The 18,301-nt window shown below is 38.5% G+C and overlaps 1 protein-coding gene across 1 annotated transcript in view; it reads right to left on the bottom strand.

Annotated features, from left to right (window-relative positions):
* Positions 1 to 2,565: 2,565 nt before the first annotated feature.
* LOC129731589 (dromyosuppressin) overlaps positions 2,566 to 18,301 on the bottom strand; it is a 148,836-nt gene continuing 133,100 nt past the window's right edge. The window contains exon 3 of the mRNA XM_055691695.1: positions 2,566 to 2,933. Coding sequence (XP_055547670.1) covers positions 2,836 to 2,933 — 98 coding nt within the window. The 3' untranslated portion in view covers positions 2,566 to 2,835. The remainder of the gene's footprint in view (positions 2,934 to 18,301) is intronic.

Here is an 18,301-nt window from a genome sequence, read left to right as displayed (position 1 = left end):
GGATGCAAATAGAGTGAGGCCAAAATACCCGAACACTTCATCTTACTCTGAATATCCGAGAAAAACAAATCTCGTAAATTCAGTATTTTGGCAGAGTAGGGTCCTCCCTTAATTTCATTCAAAAAAAATTTTTGTCACGGTGTATATTTTTTAAGGGCATTATTCCTTCCAAATAACTCATTCTCAAACAGCTTTTCTATACAATCAAATGTTTCTGAGCTACAATGCTTTAAAAAACCTATGCCGAAATGCATACGTCGTTTTAGAAAATAACTCATGGATCGGAAAAATCTCACCACCTGTGAGAAATGCTCAGTTTGCTTAGCCAAATAGGGTGTGGGACTACTTCGGCAGAGGTTTTCTTCGCCATATATTTCTCATTAAAATAAAGCAAATATTATGACAAAGAAAACCCCTGACGAACTAGTCCCACACCCTACGTGTGCAAAGTTCCATTCAAATCAAAAATGGTCGATATTCGACCATAGGTCATTTGGTGCGATTTTGCTCGAAAGTAAAATTGAAATATGTTCTATGATTTTATTTTATTTTTATATTTTTTTACATGTTTTTCTCGTCCGAAAAAAATGTTTTGCGTGCAAGTTGTATTGACTTGCACGCAAGTCCTTGCGCTTTTAATCGCGATTTCGCAGTATTCCACAGCAGACTATTTCATTACAGAATGCAGAGATTTCATGGGTGCTCAGCAAGTAAAAAACCAAATTACAACTCAACAACACGGCTTTTATAAAGGCCGATCAACTACCACAAATCTTTTGGAACTCATGACTTTCACTTTGACTGTAATGGACAACGGCAACCACGTAGAAGCTCTTTATACGGACTTTAGCTAGGTATTTGACAGCATCGACATACCTTTATTGCTCTTCAAGCTCGAAAAATACGGAATGGATACAAAATTTTTGGAATGGCTGCACTTAACAAAACGAACACAGATAGTCCGATTTTTGTGCCGTGTCAAATAAATGTTGTGAAAAAAAAAACAGATAGCCCGATTTCAAAATTCCTTTTGAACCCCAATAGAAGTAATTTCCGTGGTTCCTCAAGGTTCTCACCTGGGACCTCTTCTCTTTATATTATACGTGAATGACATTTCCTTTCTTCCTAAATCAATACATGTGCTTGTATATGCTGACGACATGAAGCTCTTTATAGAAATAATCAATGCAGAAGACTTCGAAATATTCCAGAATGAAATTTATTTATTCTACACTTGGTGCAACAAAAGTCTATTGCAACTCAACATTAAAAAATGTAATTCAATAGCCTTCACAGACCTTCAACAGACATTTTCTTAGGAAACCAATCAGTAGAAAAATGCAAAATCTTAAGGGGCCTAGGCGTAGTCTTAGACTCCAAACTTACATTCATGGAACATTATAACACAATAATCAACAGAGCAAATAGTATGCTGCGCTTTATAAAACGCTTCGGCCATAATTTTCAAGACCCATATGCAATCAAACTATTATATATTACATACGTCCGACCAATTTTGGAACACTGTAGCATTGTATGGAATCCCTATATAGTAACACATGAAGAACGCATTGAATCTGTCCAAAAACAATTTTTTTTGTACGCGCCTCGTAAGCTTAATTGGACAGCATTTCCCTTACCATCATATGAAGCACGCTGCATGCTTATAGACATACAAGCACTTGGAGAACGCCGCGATCTTTCAATGCTTTACTTTATCAATGACATTACTTTTCAACGCGTGCAATCTTCTAAATTACTATCGCAACTAAATTTTTATGCACCCAGTCGTCAATTAAAAAATCGTAAGATATTTTCGGAAAACTCGCACAGAACTAACTACTCAAAAAATGGCCCAATAAATCGCATGATGCGTCACTATAATCAGCACTGCGAAAATATCGACATCACTATGGGCAGAAATCAAATCAAAAAACGACTAACTACTGTAAATAATGTATAGAATATAAGAAAACATTGTCTTATTGTAACTGTACTCTACATTTGCTTGACGAAATAAATAAATAGAATCTAAATAGAATTCCACCCCTGTTAATGTTATAGCGCCCTATAAAATTCTCGGATTTATTTCATAAAGTAAACGATAGCAATTTCCCTCATGGCCATAGGGGTTTTCTTGGGAACATACCCCTGCTCATTTTGAATAAATCAACATGAAATGAGTTATTTGGGAAATATTGTAAAAAGATATCACAAGAAAGAGCAATCTTTGCGGCTCAACTTGACTTACGTTAGCTCAGACAAATCACCTTAAATCCTAAAACGAATGGTCAGTGGCTGTGGTGTTAGGGCTAAGTTGCAGTTCTCTTTCCGGGTTAATACACCCAATTTACACTGTGACCCAAACACTGTTGTTGGCACAACAAAGGAAAAAAGACGTTGATGGAAAATAAACAAGAAAAATATAATTCCAGCGTTCACAATCGTCATTGTTTTTGAGGTGTAGCATTTTTGGGCTTATTATTATTAAGGGATTGATGAAGTCTTCGAAAATTTATCAATTTCAATAAGAGGATACGGAGAAATAATTAAAACACACACACGTTTTTTGTTTCCATATAGTGTTCCGGTAATGGAATATACATATTTACATAAGTTTTATTTCTAAAGCAAAATCACATCGAGGGCCTTTCGTTATATATTGTTAATTAAACTGTATCGAAGTTAAAAAGATATGTGAAGCATATATCTTCAAATAGCATTTCATCGGAAAAAAAGTAATGAAGCTATCATATTGAGCAATGATAAAAAATCAATATAACTTAAAAAAATCTTTTGAACTTAATAAATCGTATCATTTCCTATGTGCTATAGTTAACGTTTCCTTCCGAATCGTAAAAACACGTGGTCTACGTCAGTCCGTTTGCCATTGTTGCTTGGAATCAGCAAATCCTCCCCCTGGTATAGAAGCGCTGTAAGCAGAACAATATAATCTGTTGTAAGTTTGTTGAAATTATCCTATTGATAAAACTTATTTTCAAAGAGCACATTGAAAGTATACAAGCAAAGTGTATCAAATATACGAGATGTTTATATCCTCTCAATTATAGAAATTCCAAACTTTGTTTAAAGAATAAACTTTTGATTTACAAACAAATTTTTAGACCAGCAATGCTTCACGCTGTACCGATCTGGTCAAGTTGTTGTTTGACAAGGAAGAAAACGCTTCAAAGGATTTAGAATAAAATTCTGAAAATGATTTTGAAGCGTCCTCCTTGGTTTGGTACACTCGAATTACATAGACTTACTGGTCTATTAAATGGTTAAACATTAGAAGCTATGTCAAATAAAATTATTAACAATTTTCGACAAAAATCGTTGCAATCCTCAATTGCTACGATAAATTCTCTTTATAGCCAATAAGTTAGCAATTAAGTTAGTTGTAATACAGACAATCAGACGTGCCACTCGATGACGATTTCATCGACCAGAAAAATAACGAAAATTTTGAGAATTTGCTTTGTGGGCCAAAATACCACTAGTGTCGCTATAAGCAATCGTGCGCATTCATTACCAAAGACAAAAACCATCAGTAATGCCGCTTGTATTGATTCAAGAAAGCTTGCACACCCATTAGCAAAGAAAAAAAACCGTTTTACGAAAATAAGTTAGTAGGCAATAAGCTCACATGGTGGCGCACGAGTGTAAAGTTTCGAATCAGGACGATGATTTTTCCAGATTTTCGTTCGAAGAGGCACGTCTGTTTGGCTGTGGTTGTAAGTTTACTTCCCTTTCTAGACAAGTAGGTTTAAATCCCTACACTCAAAATATTTTTCACGTTATAATTACCGGAAAAGCTATGTGAATATTTTCCACTGTTATTTTAACGTAGATTTTACGTGATTGTCAGTTGGGTCCATCATGAACTGGTGAGATGATTTATCCTATGCATCTTATGCAGTAGACATATGCATTTCATGTGAGTTTCACGTAGAATTTGACTACCGGTGAAGTGAAAAGCATTTGATTGTCTGATAGGTTCTACGTTTTATACAACGTATAATTTTCGAATGCGGTTTCCCAAATTCTTTAGAGACTAGGAATAGTTTTCAGAAATCATCCAAATATGTTGCTTGATAAGTCGCACGGGCATGCAAAATCGCAAATTCGTAAATGAATTAAACGACATACAAAATGGCAAAATGATATTGCGACATTCGTTGGCGATCACCACTGTTAGCTGCAACTGTTTATGTTCAGGAAATACCTTGCAATTTGCACTGAATCTGTGTGAAGTCTTGATGCCGGATTCTTATGGTTTTTCTAAAGCTCACTTAATGGGAAGTCATCGAGGAATTCCTTTCATGTTCAAAGACTGAGGCCTCTGTCATGGTGAACTGAATCTGTGTGAAATCTCGATGCCGAATTCTTATGGTTTTTCTAAAGCTCACTTATTGGGAAGTCATCGAGGAATTCCTTTCATGTTCAAAGACTGAGGCCTCTGTCATGGTGAACGCGAACGCGAGCGATGGGGCGAGAAACTTGCCGTAGGTGAATAAACAGCTCTCTTTACAGCTGTTCATTTACCTACGGCAAGTTTCTTGTCCCATCGCTCGCGTTCGCGTTCACTATGGCAGAGGTAGCAATGGGCGATATTGTATCGGTATCGGAAATATCGATACTTTCGAGACGATATTTCGATTTTTTGGATCGATACACAAGTGTCCGATACTCGACCGTATCGATACTGAAAACCGCGATATTTGTATCGATATACTTTTATGCATACGGACCAGCTAGCTGACATCGCGCCATGTTACAAGGGCTAACATCTCAATGTGTACACGAGATCACCGCCACTTTTCATACGCTATGTTATGCTGTCTGTCAGTGTCAGTGGAGCCCACACATCGTAGAACCGCTGCGATGTTGGCTGCGATAAAGCAAAGCAAATCGGATAGAGATGCCAGCTAGTTGATACGAGCTGGAACCACTGAAAAGCTGCCACTGTCAGTATAAATATCGCACAAGTCTATTTGCACTAGCAAAACTTAAGCCTGTATAACACTCTTTGACCAAGCGTCTAATATTTGGCACTTTTTGACAGATAAAAATTTGGTCGAAGATAATGATTTGTCACTCTCCAATTTTAACATGAGGCAAACACGGGCAAACAACAACCATGATGTCAAATAAATTTGACCATTATGTCAGAAGGTCAAATATTTGACCATTAGACAAAGAGTGTACTACAGGCTTTAGATGGAGAAATAGATAGAGAGAATGTTGTGAGCCAAACGAACTGTCAAAATCTGAGCCAAACACAGCATAGGGCCAAATTCGAAATTTGTTTTACTTAAGCCACACATTTAAAGCCAAAAAGGAGTGCTCAATAATAACGTGTTCTCAAAAACTTTCAAAAATAGGCATAGCTCTACGTTGCATTATTAAGCCACAAAACTTATATTGTTTCTCTGACAATTGATTAAAATATTGTTTGTTTACATTTATACTCAGCTTAATTTGTTTTTATTTCAATTAATTCTACTTCTCTATTTCTGCGTTGAAATGCATCCACAAACCCCTCAAACGAAATTCAACGTTATCAGAAATGATGTTTGGCTTCGATTTAGTTGGGCCATAACCCAACGAGCGGGAGCCCAACTTAAACGTAGCCCAACTAAACATAGCCCAACGAGCGAAACTTGACTGTATTTTAAAAACAAATATAAGTTTTCTGGTTACACTGTTCAGATAGAATATTTGCTAGCGGAAACTAACTCATGCTTTCCGTCGACACAAGTTAGAGTACAAGTGAAAAAAAAAATTGCAATATTTATTAGTTAGAAAAATTCAGCGGTAGACTTCACTATCTTATTTTCGCTGACATATCTAACTTTATTATGTCATCAATTTCCTCTTAAATTAATATGGAAGTGTGTCAATAATTTATACAAATAAGACGGGAGCTTCACAGCCCATTGGGCCAGTGAATACAAATCTTGAAGATATAAGTTGTTTAATTCATTTGTTTGCCAAAGCTCAGAATTTCTGCATTGCCTGTATGTATTTGTTTGTGAAGTCTTTTGATTCATGCTGCTCTAGAGAATGCGGATAGATACCAGAAAAACAACAAAAAGTCGGCACATCAAATTTTCATTACTGGAAACCACCAAAATTTTGCTGATTTTTGGTGTGCTGTGCTTCCAGCAATCTGTTAAGCAAAATGAAATTTGCTAATTATTCAGTAGTGCTCAATTGCATAAAAGTGAAAAGTCGTTTGCTGCATGTTCGGTAAAACAAAATACAACTTGCTGGTTGTCAGCTATGACAATTTGCTGTTCGTTCAGCAAAGCATAAATCAATTTGCTAGTTACCCGTTTATTCAATGTTTCCGTCAGGCACCAGATTCCATCCGCCAATCGGATCATAGGCAAATTACTGTTGAACTAGAGATGTATGATTATCATTTCAACTTTTAAGTTCATCTAGCCCAACAAGGACTTAGCTATGGTCCCATATTCGCTATCAGCAGCTTAGCGATGATCCCGTACCAGCTGCACAGCGATTTGGCGTGTTTTACTAATGACGGCTTGACGTAAATTTTTTGACATATCAATTCTTTTGCTGGATTCCTGCAAACATTCATTTACTGTTTTCTGTTCAGCAAATAGTTTTGCTGTATTTTCGCGAATCACTGAATCGATTACTGGTTTTCAGTAAATTCAGGGTAGCCACTCAATATCAATTTTCAATTTCCCGGTTTTTCCCGGTTTTCTCGATGATATTTAGTGAAATTTCCCGGTGTTTTATTTTTAAAACATATGAGAAAAAAATCAATTTTCACATGCTTATTTATGCCTTGCAAAAATAGTGTTACAAAACTATGAAAAACATTCCTCCTTCATCGTGTTTAGCTGTTTGCATGGGCGCAACTAAGGGGGGGCTAGGGGGGCTGAAGCCCCCTCTGGAACGTGTTTAGCTCCCCCTAGAATTTCCCAGAGAATGATTGTATTCAATATATATACATTCCATACTACTTATCAGAGCATCAAAATCCACACAAATTGAGATGTCGTCATTCATTGGCTAAGAACTAGTTCTGCACCCAGGATCGATTCTCAACCCTTGCTCTCTTACTCACCTTACCAGTCAGACGAGAGCTGTAGTAACTCGTGCTGTATCAAGTAGTCGCCAGTTTACTCGGTTTTGGGCTGTGTTTCACCAGTTCCCCACAGACGTCTCATCACTCGCAAGTCTCTTTCGATCTGGTCGAGCCATCATGCACGCTGCGCCCCTTAATTTCTTGTGCCGGTAGGGTTGCTGAAGAGAAGTGATTTCACATGGTTGTCGTCCGGCATTCTTACGATGTGACCGGCCCACCGCAACCTAATGTCTTTCGCCAGGCTCATGGTTCATGCGCTGTAGCCATTATCCGTCGTCCGCTTGTGCTCCACCGTAGATAGTCACCTTCTGTTCGCCGATAGGCACCTTCTGTTCGAAAATATCAAAAGGACTTCCGTAGAGGACTACCGGTTATCAGGGTTTTGTAGTTTTTTGTATCGAAGTGGTCATGTCCGATCATCACCGTGATTGGTGCGTACGTTTGTAATGTCTGAGAAGAACGGGCCGTCGTTGAGAACGTGGTCAATTTGTTTTGCTGTACGTTGGTCGAGGTAAGAAGGGACTTTGGACTGCTAATCCGCGGGAAGCTGCGAAATTGGTGCATAGCAGGCTGTGCGGGCCGATAACCGGCTTATATAAGTCTATCCTTCCGTTCATGTCCCCAACGACGATCTTGATATCTCTACGCGAGCAGCTATCGTAGAGTTTCTCCAGCTGTGCTTAGAACGCTTCTTTCCCTGTATCAGGTCTTCCTTCGTGAGGGCAGTGCACATTGGGAACAGTGTAGTTGTGGAACCGGCCTTTAATTCTCAACAAACACAACCTGTCGCCGATTGCCTGCCGCTTTGGTGGTACTGTGCCTTGCGGCCACAAATCCACCGTACCTTCTCTCCTTTCAGGCAAAGCTCCTGGAGCGCAACGATGTCGAGGTGGCGGGGTTCTAGCTGATCCAGCACAATCCGGTCGACATCCGGGCCATTAAGCGATCTACTGTTACATGTACTGAGCTTCTAATCGTCGTCCTTATTTCGTCGGCTGGGTCATTGCCGATTGTTCCGGTTCGTTTTGAATTCTTGATTCTCCGTAGTATGTTTATTTCAGTATGCTGCCTTACTAGGGCTGCGATGCCTAGTCTTGCGACGGAGCTGCCGCCATGGATGTAGCCGGCGAGACACCGCATTTCATAGTTCAACCGTCCGGTCCGGATCAGTCGCTGTTTGAGCCGCCCCTAGCCTGTGGGGTAGACGCGCAGACAACCTGCTCTCTAAGGAGAACAACTACCCCTTCCTGTCAGCATACGACCAAGTTCCCACCGGTTCATCGGTTTTTCCTTGGTTGCTCGTATCCCAGTCGGTACCACGTGGAGGTAGGAATAGGGCATTATGCCTTGAACCACAGTGGGGTCTATTTTATTCTAACTAGTACGGGTGAACTGTTAAAAAGCACTGCCCAGCCGTTTACCAAATCTAGCTCTCCTCAATATCGAATCATTGTTGCTGAAAGAGCTTGGCGTTGACGATGTGTTCAAGATATTCAGTACATCTTCGGAGATTCTATCCCGAAGTGATTTTTTCTGCTTTTACGATACTATTTGAAGCGTCATTAAAAAAGCATATTCAAACTCTTTTTTCTCTTTTTTAAAATGACATACATGAAATTTTCCTTAGTTGCGCCCATGGTTGTTTGTCGACTATAGCAAGTACCTTCATGGTGATCTGCTGCACAATTTTCGCCCTCTTTATCTCCAAATCGTTGACAATCTTTGCCTTCTTGCGCTTTTTTGCTTCCTTCTGCATCTTTCTCTGTCAACCTTCTCTCGAGCTTGCAGTGCTTCTGTATCAGGATGCCAATGAAATGCGTGGGATAAATTCAAGAGTTGGGGCATAGAGTTTTTGTCTACTAGAAAATGTCCTCAGGCAAAACTTCAAGCGGACTTTGGGAAGTAGAGCCTCAGAGTGACCAATGAAAAAAATGCACATGAACTGTCAAGATGCATTTTGCAAAATCACGATCTGTTATTTCAAAACAATTTTTTTTTTGAAAAACTTCGATCCTGGGATTTCAAAATTTTAGAGCTGGGGTCAATGTATTGTATAAGAAATTTTCTCATGGTCCGTAAAATAAATTCAACTGACACTCTGAATAAACAATTTGAAAAAAAAAATAATTTAGCTACTGTTTGTTTTTGATATAGAAAAAAAAATTGAGAAATCTTTAACAAATAGCTCTTCAAGGTGGCGTCTTTCCCCAACAAAATCAAGTAGACAAAAGGTCCAACACAGATTTATTTATTTTTGCTGCTTGTGGTTAAAATCATACCAAAAATCGGGAAGTATAAACCGGGTAGCTCCGTTCCGGTCCGGTTCGAAATAAAATCAAGACTCGAAGTTTCCGGTCCTATTTGACTTTTGACCGGATTCTCCCCGATGCGATGTCGAACACTATTCACAAGAAGTTTCAATACGCCTCCCGCGACGCTGATAACTTTTTGACTTCTTTAAAATCTGACAATATATGTTACGGAACAGTAAATTTATCCACCTGATCAAGCCTGATTTTATTTGACGCCGATCTTGCTGCGAAGTCGCTGTCGACTTTAACTGAAACCAACAACCAGCTTTCCCCTAGCCGGCAGAATCATGCCAGTTAGGTAAACATGAAAAAAAAACAGGGTCTCGTGTTGACATTTCCTCAGAAACTGTTGAACGAATAAAGCGGCAGACATGAAGAAGGATGATTTTCCCGGCGTGAATCCTAATTTCCCGGTTTTCCCGTATTTTTTTCCCGGTGATTTGAAATTCCCGGCTTTTTCCCGCTTTTCCCCTGAGTAAATGTATTTATCAAACATTTAAAAATGATCTCAACTATAGTATCGATACTTCTGGTATCGATACTTTTTGACCGATATTCTGAGTATCTCGATACTTTTGGTTCTTCGGGTATCGATACTGAAGTATCGATACTCTCCGTCGTATCGCCCAATGCTAGGCAGAGGCCTGAGTCAGACAACAGCTTCGCCATTTTGATTTCTGTGTATTTTCGCACGGAGAGTTCACGCGATACTTCATTCTGTTTAACGTTGCCAAGTTGACGAAGATGCTACGTGATAAAACATAGTATGCATGTGATTTTCACGTAGATGTTATGTTTGTCACATAAATCATGCAAAATGACAGAAAATGAATAAGGGTCATTCCATGTCAAGTGTCCGAGGAAATGCATCGACCATCTCCGATTTCGACCAAAATTTGTGAGTCGATGCATTTCGAGCCGGAACTTATAAGTACAAAGTGTTGTACCGATTGGTGGACCCGTCGGCCAATGGGACTGCCTCCACTTTTTGCGAATTTAGCAAAACACCTTTTTTATTTTGTGAATATCTGGACGCTGAAGAGCTACAGGTGATATTGACATATCATTTTGAAGGGTTTTAGATGTAGAATCGAATTAGGTAATCGATTTTTTTCTGCAGTGTTGCCAACATTGCATTTTTTTCGATTCAAAACTTAATTTGCAATTTCCTCAAAATACCCCCCCTTCGATTTTGATTTTGACCATGCCAATGTGTTTAGCAGACAATTTTACATAGGAATCACTTATCAGCAAAAAAACAAAATGTAGCGTTCCAGAGATACAGCATTTTCAAAATTGTAAGATTTTGGATTTTGTCTACGCACGAAAGCGCTTCTACATAAACTGCTGCTATCCTTATGGTATCCTAGCAGGCGTTTGTGTAATCGAAGAGTTGCTTCTTAGAGGAGCATCCGTTAATGATGTAACGCAAAAAATCCCGTTCTAGAATCATTTTCACGAAAGGTTACAGGAGAGTTTTGGTTACACTTTTCACAAGAATCTTCATTTTATTGGTTTATCACATTGTTGAAATTATCCTCTCTCAATTTAAAACCATTTCCTAACAGGCGAATGGTCATGTTTTTTTCTGATTTAAGGTTTGCTATGATTTCAAAATTGTAAACAATGTGTCTAGTCACGGGTGCAGTCATTTCATTCTTGAAGATGGTGTGTTTAATTGGATTGTATTTAAAACAAATTTGTGTCGCTGGAAAACGGTATTGTTTATCACAGCAGCTTACGTGATGAGGTTTACTAGCTACTAAGGGAGCATGCATAAATGACGTAGTTTTTTTTTAATTTTTTTTACCCCCTTCGCCCTCTTCCACCGTAGCATTTCGTCACAAAGTCAGACCTCTATAGATAATTTCGTAGAATTATAACAAACTCCTCACCACGCTCCCCCACCCACACTTCACCATTATGACTTTTTTTGCAAACTTTATTACAAAAACATACATTGTATCATAAATGAAAAGACAAGACAAAGAACTAAAAATGACCATAAACAAACAAAACCGTTAAAAAAAAACAATTAGAATAAATCTAAATTTTTTAATTTCATATTTGCTATGTAGCTTGGCTTGACCCCCTAGCTTCCCCTCGTCAAATTTCGTCACAAAACTGCTAGTCGTTGCATGTTCGAGTCCCGGCTCGGGAGAAGACTGTTATTATCAGTAGGAATCAGTGGCTGCGAAGCCTGTGTCAAATAAACAGAACAGAAAAATTTACCTTTGCTCTAATCCTGGGTAAGAAGAAGAACATAGTCGGATAAATGTTATGATAGGGTTACTTGCTCTATGACGTGCTATGATATGAGCAAACATAGATATTCGGTTATGCTAAAATATTTTGCATGCGTTCGGAGATTTGTTTTAACATGTGGTCTTGAATGTAAATATGCAAAATTATGAAATGAAATCTGAAATCAGCATTTTTTCACGCTATTAACAATGTCACCAGTTGGTTCCAAAATTCGAATCATGGACAAAAGTCAACATTTTAACAAAAAACAGTTTGAATTTAAATACGAAAAGAGTAGCCAAAACTCTCCTGTAACCTTTCGTGAAAATGATTCTAGAGCGGGATTTTTTGCGTTACATCATTAACGGATGCTCCTCTAAGGTACATCTCTTCGATTACACAAATGCCTGCTAGGATACCATCAAAATTGCAGCAATTTATGTAGAAGTGCTTTTATGCGTAGACAAAATCCAAAATCTTGCAATTTTGAAAATGCTGTATCTCTGGAACGCTACATTTAGTTTTTTTGCTGATAAGTGATTCCTATGTAAAATTGTCTGCTAAACACATTGGCGTGGTCAAAATCAAAACCGAAGGGGGAGTATTTTGAGGAAATCGCAAATTAAGTTTTGAATCGAAAAAAATGCAATGTTGGCAACACTGCAGAAAAAAATTGATCACGTAGTTCGATTCTACATCTAAAACCCTTTAAAATGATATGTCAAGATCACCTGTAGCTCTTCAGGGTCCCGAGATATTCACAAAATGAAAAAGGTGTTTTGCTAAATTCGCAAAAATTGGGGGCTGTCCTATTGGCCGAGGGGTCCACCAATCGGTACAACACTTTGTGCTTATAAATTCCGGCTCGAAATACGTCGACTCACAAATTTTGATCGAAATCGTAGATCGTCGATGCATTTCCTCGGACACTTGATATGGAATGACTCATAAGTACAAGAAATTTCACGTAACAATAACGTGAAAAATATTCTGAGTGTACGAATTATAAGTCCTAATTGCGAAAGCAAACAAATCTTAACAATTAAAATTACAATTTTTCTAACAGTGTTGAGAAGTCACCATTTGTGATTGGACACACATACTCATTATTTTCTAATATTTTTTTAATACTTAAACTACTAACAACCCCCCCTTAAAGAAAAAAAAAATCCTATTGATGCAGTTTGCAAAAAGTTCAAGACAGACGGTAGGTAGAAATAATTATTTTTCTTTTAGATTGATATAAAATCAGGGGTATGGCAACATGGTATCTCTTTCTATGTTGAATGAGTGAAGAGTTTTCCCGACTGAAGTGAAAAATATATGGAACTTTTGCTGGGCGCCTGCCTCGGGGCTTCTTTTTTTAAATAAAGCCCCGATATGTTGCCTACTGTCAAACGTGTAGAGTTTAGATAGGGCAGGGCTCGAAGTGGGTCACTTTTTAGTGACTTGGTCACTATTTTCACGCCAGTCACTTAAAAGTCACTTTTTTCATCAAAAGGTCACTAAAGTCACTGTTTCCTGAAAAAACAGTCACTAAAGTCACTTTTTCAAAAATATTTGACAAGCACACTGCCCCTCATGGCAAGTCCGTCCCAATTGCATTTTCATCAATTTTGACTTTATTGGTGGAATCATCACCTTTTTACATCTACTGTCGATAGAACAGATAATTTGAACAGAATACTTTGTTCTGAGGAACTATGAAAAAAATAGCAAGTCGGTTTGTCCCATAGCAAAAATGATCGCAAGTCGGTCCCATAGAACAAATCATCAGAATCATCAGTCCCACATTAAAAAATAATTATGAAGCATGTTATGTTTAACATAGTTCATGGTCTTCAGGGTTAGTATTTGATGTACCAGTTGACCAAGTAAAATTCAATAGGCGGTTCGATCGAATTTTACTATAGTTTCGCATTTAAAACTGGAAAAATAGAACATTTCGTTTCCTATAAGAGAAACCTGATTTCTAGAATCTGTTGGAATCGTTAGTTGTTGTGCCGATATCTTGTTACAGGTAATCACGAGAGAACAAAGCTAATTACATATTTGTGTATTTGAGGATGGGATAAAAATTAAAACCTTATTGTTTGGCAGTTGATTAGCAAGGTCTTTGTATTTTTAGAATTATACAAAGAAAAACTACAAAAATTTATCAATGCTAAGTTTTTACTGGAAGACTCTCGACGTTTATAACTGGAAGATTGCTTTCAGTCTCCTTTTCATGATCGTGCGCTTATTTATGACCGTGTGGATCTTGTGTTTTCTTCAAGCAAAAAATTCCACCAGTTGTTTCTTTTATCTATTTTTTTTTTTTTTGAATGAACAGCATTCCTGCCATCGCCGTTAGGTGTCCCACTGTACTGTTAATTAGAGCATCCAATCAATATTAAATAATACTACCCTCGTATTTTATCCATGTTGGGCCGTGGATGACAATTGAGAAACGCTGGTTTATTTTTTTAAAGAACGTGTCAACAGTATACTTCAATACGAATACCTCTGCACGCTTCTTAGCTTTTTCACAACGTAGTAAAAATTTTAATGAGTAATACATAGAAGGGTAGCCTCCCCAGCTGGTCTCGAGGTACGATGCTGGCCTAACAAGCCAGTCGTCGTAGGTTCGAGTCTTGTCTCGGGAGAGACTGTTAGTGTCAGTAGGATCGTAGCGCTAGCCCCGCAATTGTCCTGTACACTTAACGGTTGGCTGCGAAGTCTGTGTATAGTATAAACAGAAGGTCATGTTCAGAATCGGAATGTAGCACCAAGGCTTTGCTCTAGCTCTCCCACACGGTTGTGATATCGGGTTCGATTCCCGATCGAGTCGAGGATTTTTCGAGCTGGAAATTTTCTCGACTCAGCACTGGGGCACGATGTATCGTTGTACTTATCCTACACATGCAAAATGTGCCAAAAAACAATATCGATAACGAAATCTCTCAACCAATCTAGTTGATCGAGACCGCTATTAGCCCCAAGGCTAAGCGTGCGATATTGTTGTACATAGAAGGGTCTATGTTATATTGGTTTCCCTGCCTAATGCGTGAAAGCTGTCCGCCGCCGTCATACATTGACCGCTTTCGAAAAATTTTAGAACAAGTTCCTTCACCTGAACTGATTTAAAATTTAATCATAGAGTTAGATGAAGAAACAAGTGGACAAGTTATACAACCACATTGTTATACATTTCTCACTACAAAATCGTTTAATGATTCTGTGGAAGCACGCGAGAAGGTGATCGTCCAGTAGCTGATTTGTTTCAAGTGCAAGCTATCACCGCACCGGAATCGCTTTGCAGTAGTTTGCTTTTCATCACCAGTCGTAGGTGGCTATGGGACTGGTTTGCTATCATTCTGGCTAGGCATCAAAAAAGTAATCGCATATGGGTCCCAGTTTATGGTTTGCAACATAATTCAATCAAATTTTGGTGTTTATGAACGGGTTATAACGCTAAAGTATTTAATTGACATTGCAGTAAGAATTTCTGTTGATGGACTTGTTTAAAACAGCATAAGAGGGCAATATTGCTCCCAAAGCGTTGCGATTTTTAATTGCTGTTTTCTCATCAGCACGAAAACGCAAATGGGACGGACTTGCCATGAGCGGCAGCACAGCTCTTAGCGCAAATGAAACAGTTTGCAACATTTTAATTTCTCAACATTTTTTGTCAGAGCCAGTAATTTAAATTGAGCGTGTTAATGTTGACACGAATCGAAAGCGTGAGAGAAGAATCAAGCCTAATTTACACGTACCATCTGCCACCGTCAACGGAACGGACCGTGCAAACTTTCGCAGATGCGCGCACAATTTTTTCAAGTTACGGCTAGATTTATTTCAGATTTCAAGCAGTTTTTAGTTTTTCGCGCAGTTTCAGACTCTCTTTAAAAACATCTGGCATCTCTGTTCGTATTTTCGTGTTTCCAGTAGAGTTCTTCCGTCGTTTTATTGATACAGATTAATTTGCAAGTTCGCGTGTTTTACTACTGAACATTTCTGTTTTTTAAAAAAGAAGTTTGTTTGTTTAGAAAAAAAAGCTCCGTTAAGTGATATATATCCCAGCTGTGTAGTTAACAGATCCGTGTTAGTGTGAGCATCACGATTGCCGGTAACGTGTTTTACAACGTCCATCAACGTCCGTTTCACTGCTGCTGCCTCGTGTTTTTTCTGCTGGTTCAGCTCCCATGTTTTAGAACGTTGGTTACAAACAAAATCACCAACACCAGTTTCGGATTATTGTAAGCTTCGATTAAAAATTTCCTTTCGACGTCAATCGATTTCTTGCTCGGTTTTTGGCAAGTGGTTTTGTTTACGGTAAGCGGTTACCTTTTGATTTAGGTTATGTTTAGTAATGTATATTTTTTTAAGGTGCATAGCCATTTTCCGAAAGTCGTCGCAACTTACATTACTTGGGACCATAGCAAATCGTTTTTCCTTTTTATAAAGGTTGTCCTCGTGAGCCGGTTCCGTGTTTAATTGTGTTTTGTCCATAGTTTGAGTGTGAGTTCCGTACCTTGTACAGTTCATCTGCAATAGTGCTGCTGCTATGGGGAAATGCACTTTTCGCATGGAATGGTTAAAAAAAGTCGATCCTAAAGATTCTGTTATTTCTGAGTGGGCCAAAAAACACAACGAAACAGAAGCGTTCTGCACGATATGTAATAAATCTTTCACGATAACCAAAGGTTTTCAAGCTTTGGAGCAACATGCGAGCACTACGAAACACAGGGAAGGATGGAGGCTTCTTGGTGGATCGAGTCAACTACGGCTATGTAAAGATGCGAAGAAAAAGTCAGAATCGCTCAACAATGAGCAGCCATCATCATCTGGTGCATCGATTAGGCAAATGCAGCTCCTAAGCGTACGAGATACAGCAACTAAGGCTGAACTAACATAGGTGTTGAAGTGCATTGCATCAGATTTTCCGGCAACATCTTGTGACGGTATTCGTGATACATTCTGCGTTATGTTTGGAGGTTCGGTACCTGATGGCTTTTCGTTGAGTAGTACTAAAGCTCGTTATTTAGTGACTTATGCTTTAGCGCCTTTTTTTCGAGATCTTGCACTGAATGATGCACGCAGTTCTCTGTATACGTTGTGTTACGATGAGACCACCAATGCTGCTGGAAAAAAAGAACTACAAACGGCTATTCGCTACCGGTCCAAATCAAAATCGCAAGTGGTTTCAACGCATCTTCAAACTTTTTACATCGGCTCTGCTAAAGCCGAAGATATTCTTCAAAAACTAAATGATGCTTTACAAAATGCTGCATTGCCGCGGAAGAATCTCCTCATGCTAGGTGAGTAAAGAGAATTATGAAAAAATGCCTCATACTCGATCAACAAATTACCAATAAAGATTACATAACTTTTGGGTATTCATATCGAGCTCGTATACAAAAACCCAGCCTCAACTCCATTGACGAACAATACACAGTTTACAGCTGGGTATTTGTATACAAGCTTGACATGAGAATCCCTAATATTTCATTATCATTTACAATAAAATAATCTTACATGCTTGTTTTTGCTTCACGGCGTGATATTGGGTTCGATTCCCGATCTGGCCAAAGGTCTTTTCGGCTTGGAAATTTTCTTGAACAGTTTATTGTTGTTCCCAAAGCATGAGAAACATCCAAATAAATTATAGGAATAGAAATATCGCACAGGTTGCCCTCCTACTTAACATACGATATTGTTGTTTTTACTTCAATAAGGGGATTTCTATCCACAGAGTGGTTTTCCTCTGTTGTTTTTCATATAGAACAAATCCAAATTACCAAGTTTAATAAAACAAAATTAACTTGCTGAAACAATTTGTTAATATTTGGCAGGAAGTGATGGTCCCAACGTTAACAACAAAGTTCAGCGGCTTATGAATGACCAGCTTTTTGCGGATCATAATAAGCCTTTGCTTAATATTGGATCCTGCAATATACACACCTTACATAACGGATTCCTTAAAGGTCTTGCGATGTTAGGAGAAGCAGCATCAGAGCTGATCATAGCAGTGTATTACTTTTTCAAGGGCTGGCCCTCTAGGTTGGAGGATTTCGAGAAAATCCAGCGAAAGTTAGGATTACCAACTAACCGTTTCACAAACACGTTACGTCACGGTGGTTGACGTTAGATCAAGCGGCTGAGAGGATTCTTCAACAGTGGCCAGCGATGGTTGATTACTTTACAGTTTTTGTTCCGAAGAATCGAACACCGTTGACGAAAACTTCAGCATATGCAAGAATCGTCAAATTTTTGAAAAAACCAGGAATGAAAGCGGAAGTGCTGTTCGTAATTTCGAGTGCTAATATCTTCACCAGATTTACAGGTTAGTACTTTACCCCTGATTATGAATTCAATTGAAAGAATTAAATTTTAAAACAAATTCAAAATTACCTGCATCTACATTACTTCTCAGATAAAATTCCATTCTCGGTATTTGATACCTTCTTTCATTTGAAAAACTATGTTGCAACCATCTGTTCAGGAACAGGGCAATAGCAACTGGCTCGTTATACCGGTGTTGTAGCTCGGGTTCAACCGGATGGGAGAGATTGCTAGAGTCAATAGAGTCGAGCGCGAGCGACGCTATTTTCTTGTAGTCTAAGGTCGATGACATAGT

This window comes from Wyeomyia smithii, chromosome 3 (assembly GCF_029784165.1).
Source record: "Wyeomyia smithii strain HCP4-BCI-WySm-NY-G18 chromosome 3, ASM2978416v1, whole genome shotgun sequence".
NCBI lineage: Eukaryota > Metazoa > Arthropoda > Insecta > Diptera > Culicidae > Wyeomyia > Wyeomyia smithii.
The sequence above is the reverse complement of the archived record's forward strand: the minus strand, read 5'-3'. Positions and strand labels throughout refer to the sequence as shown.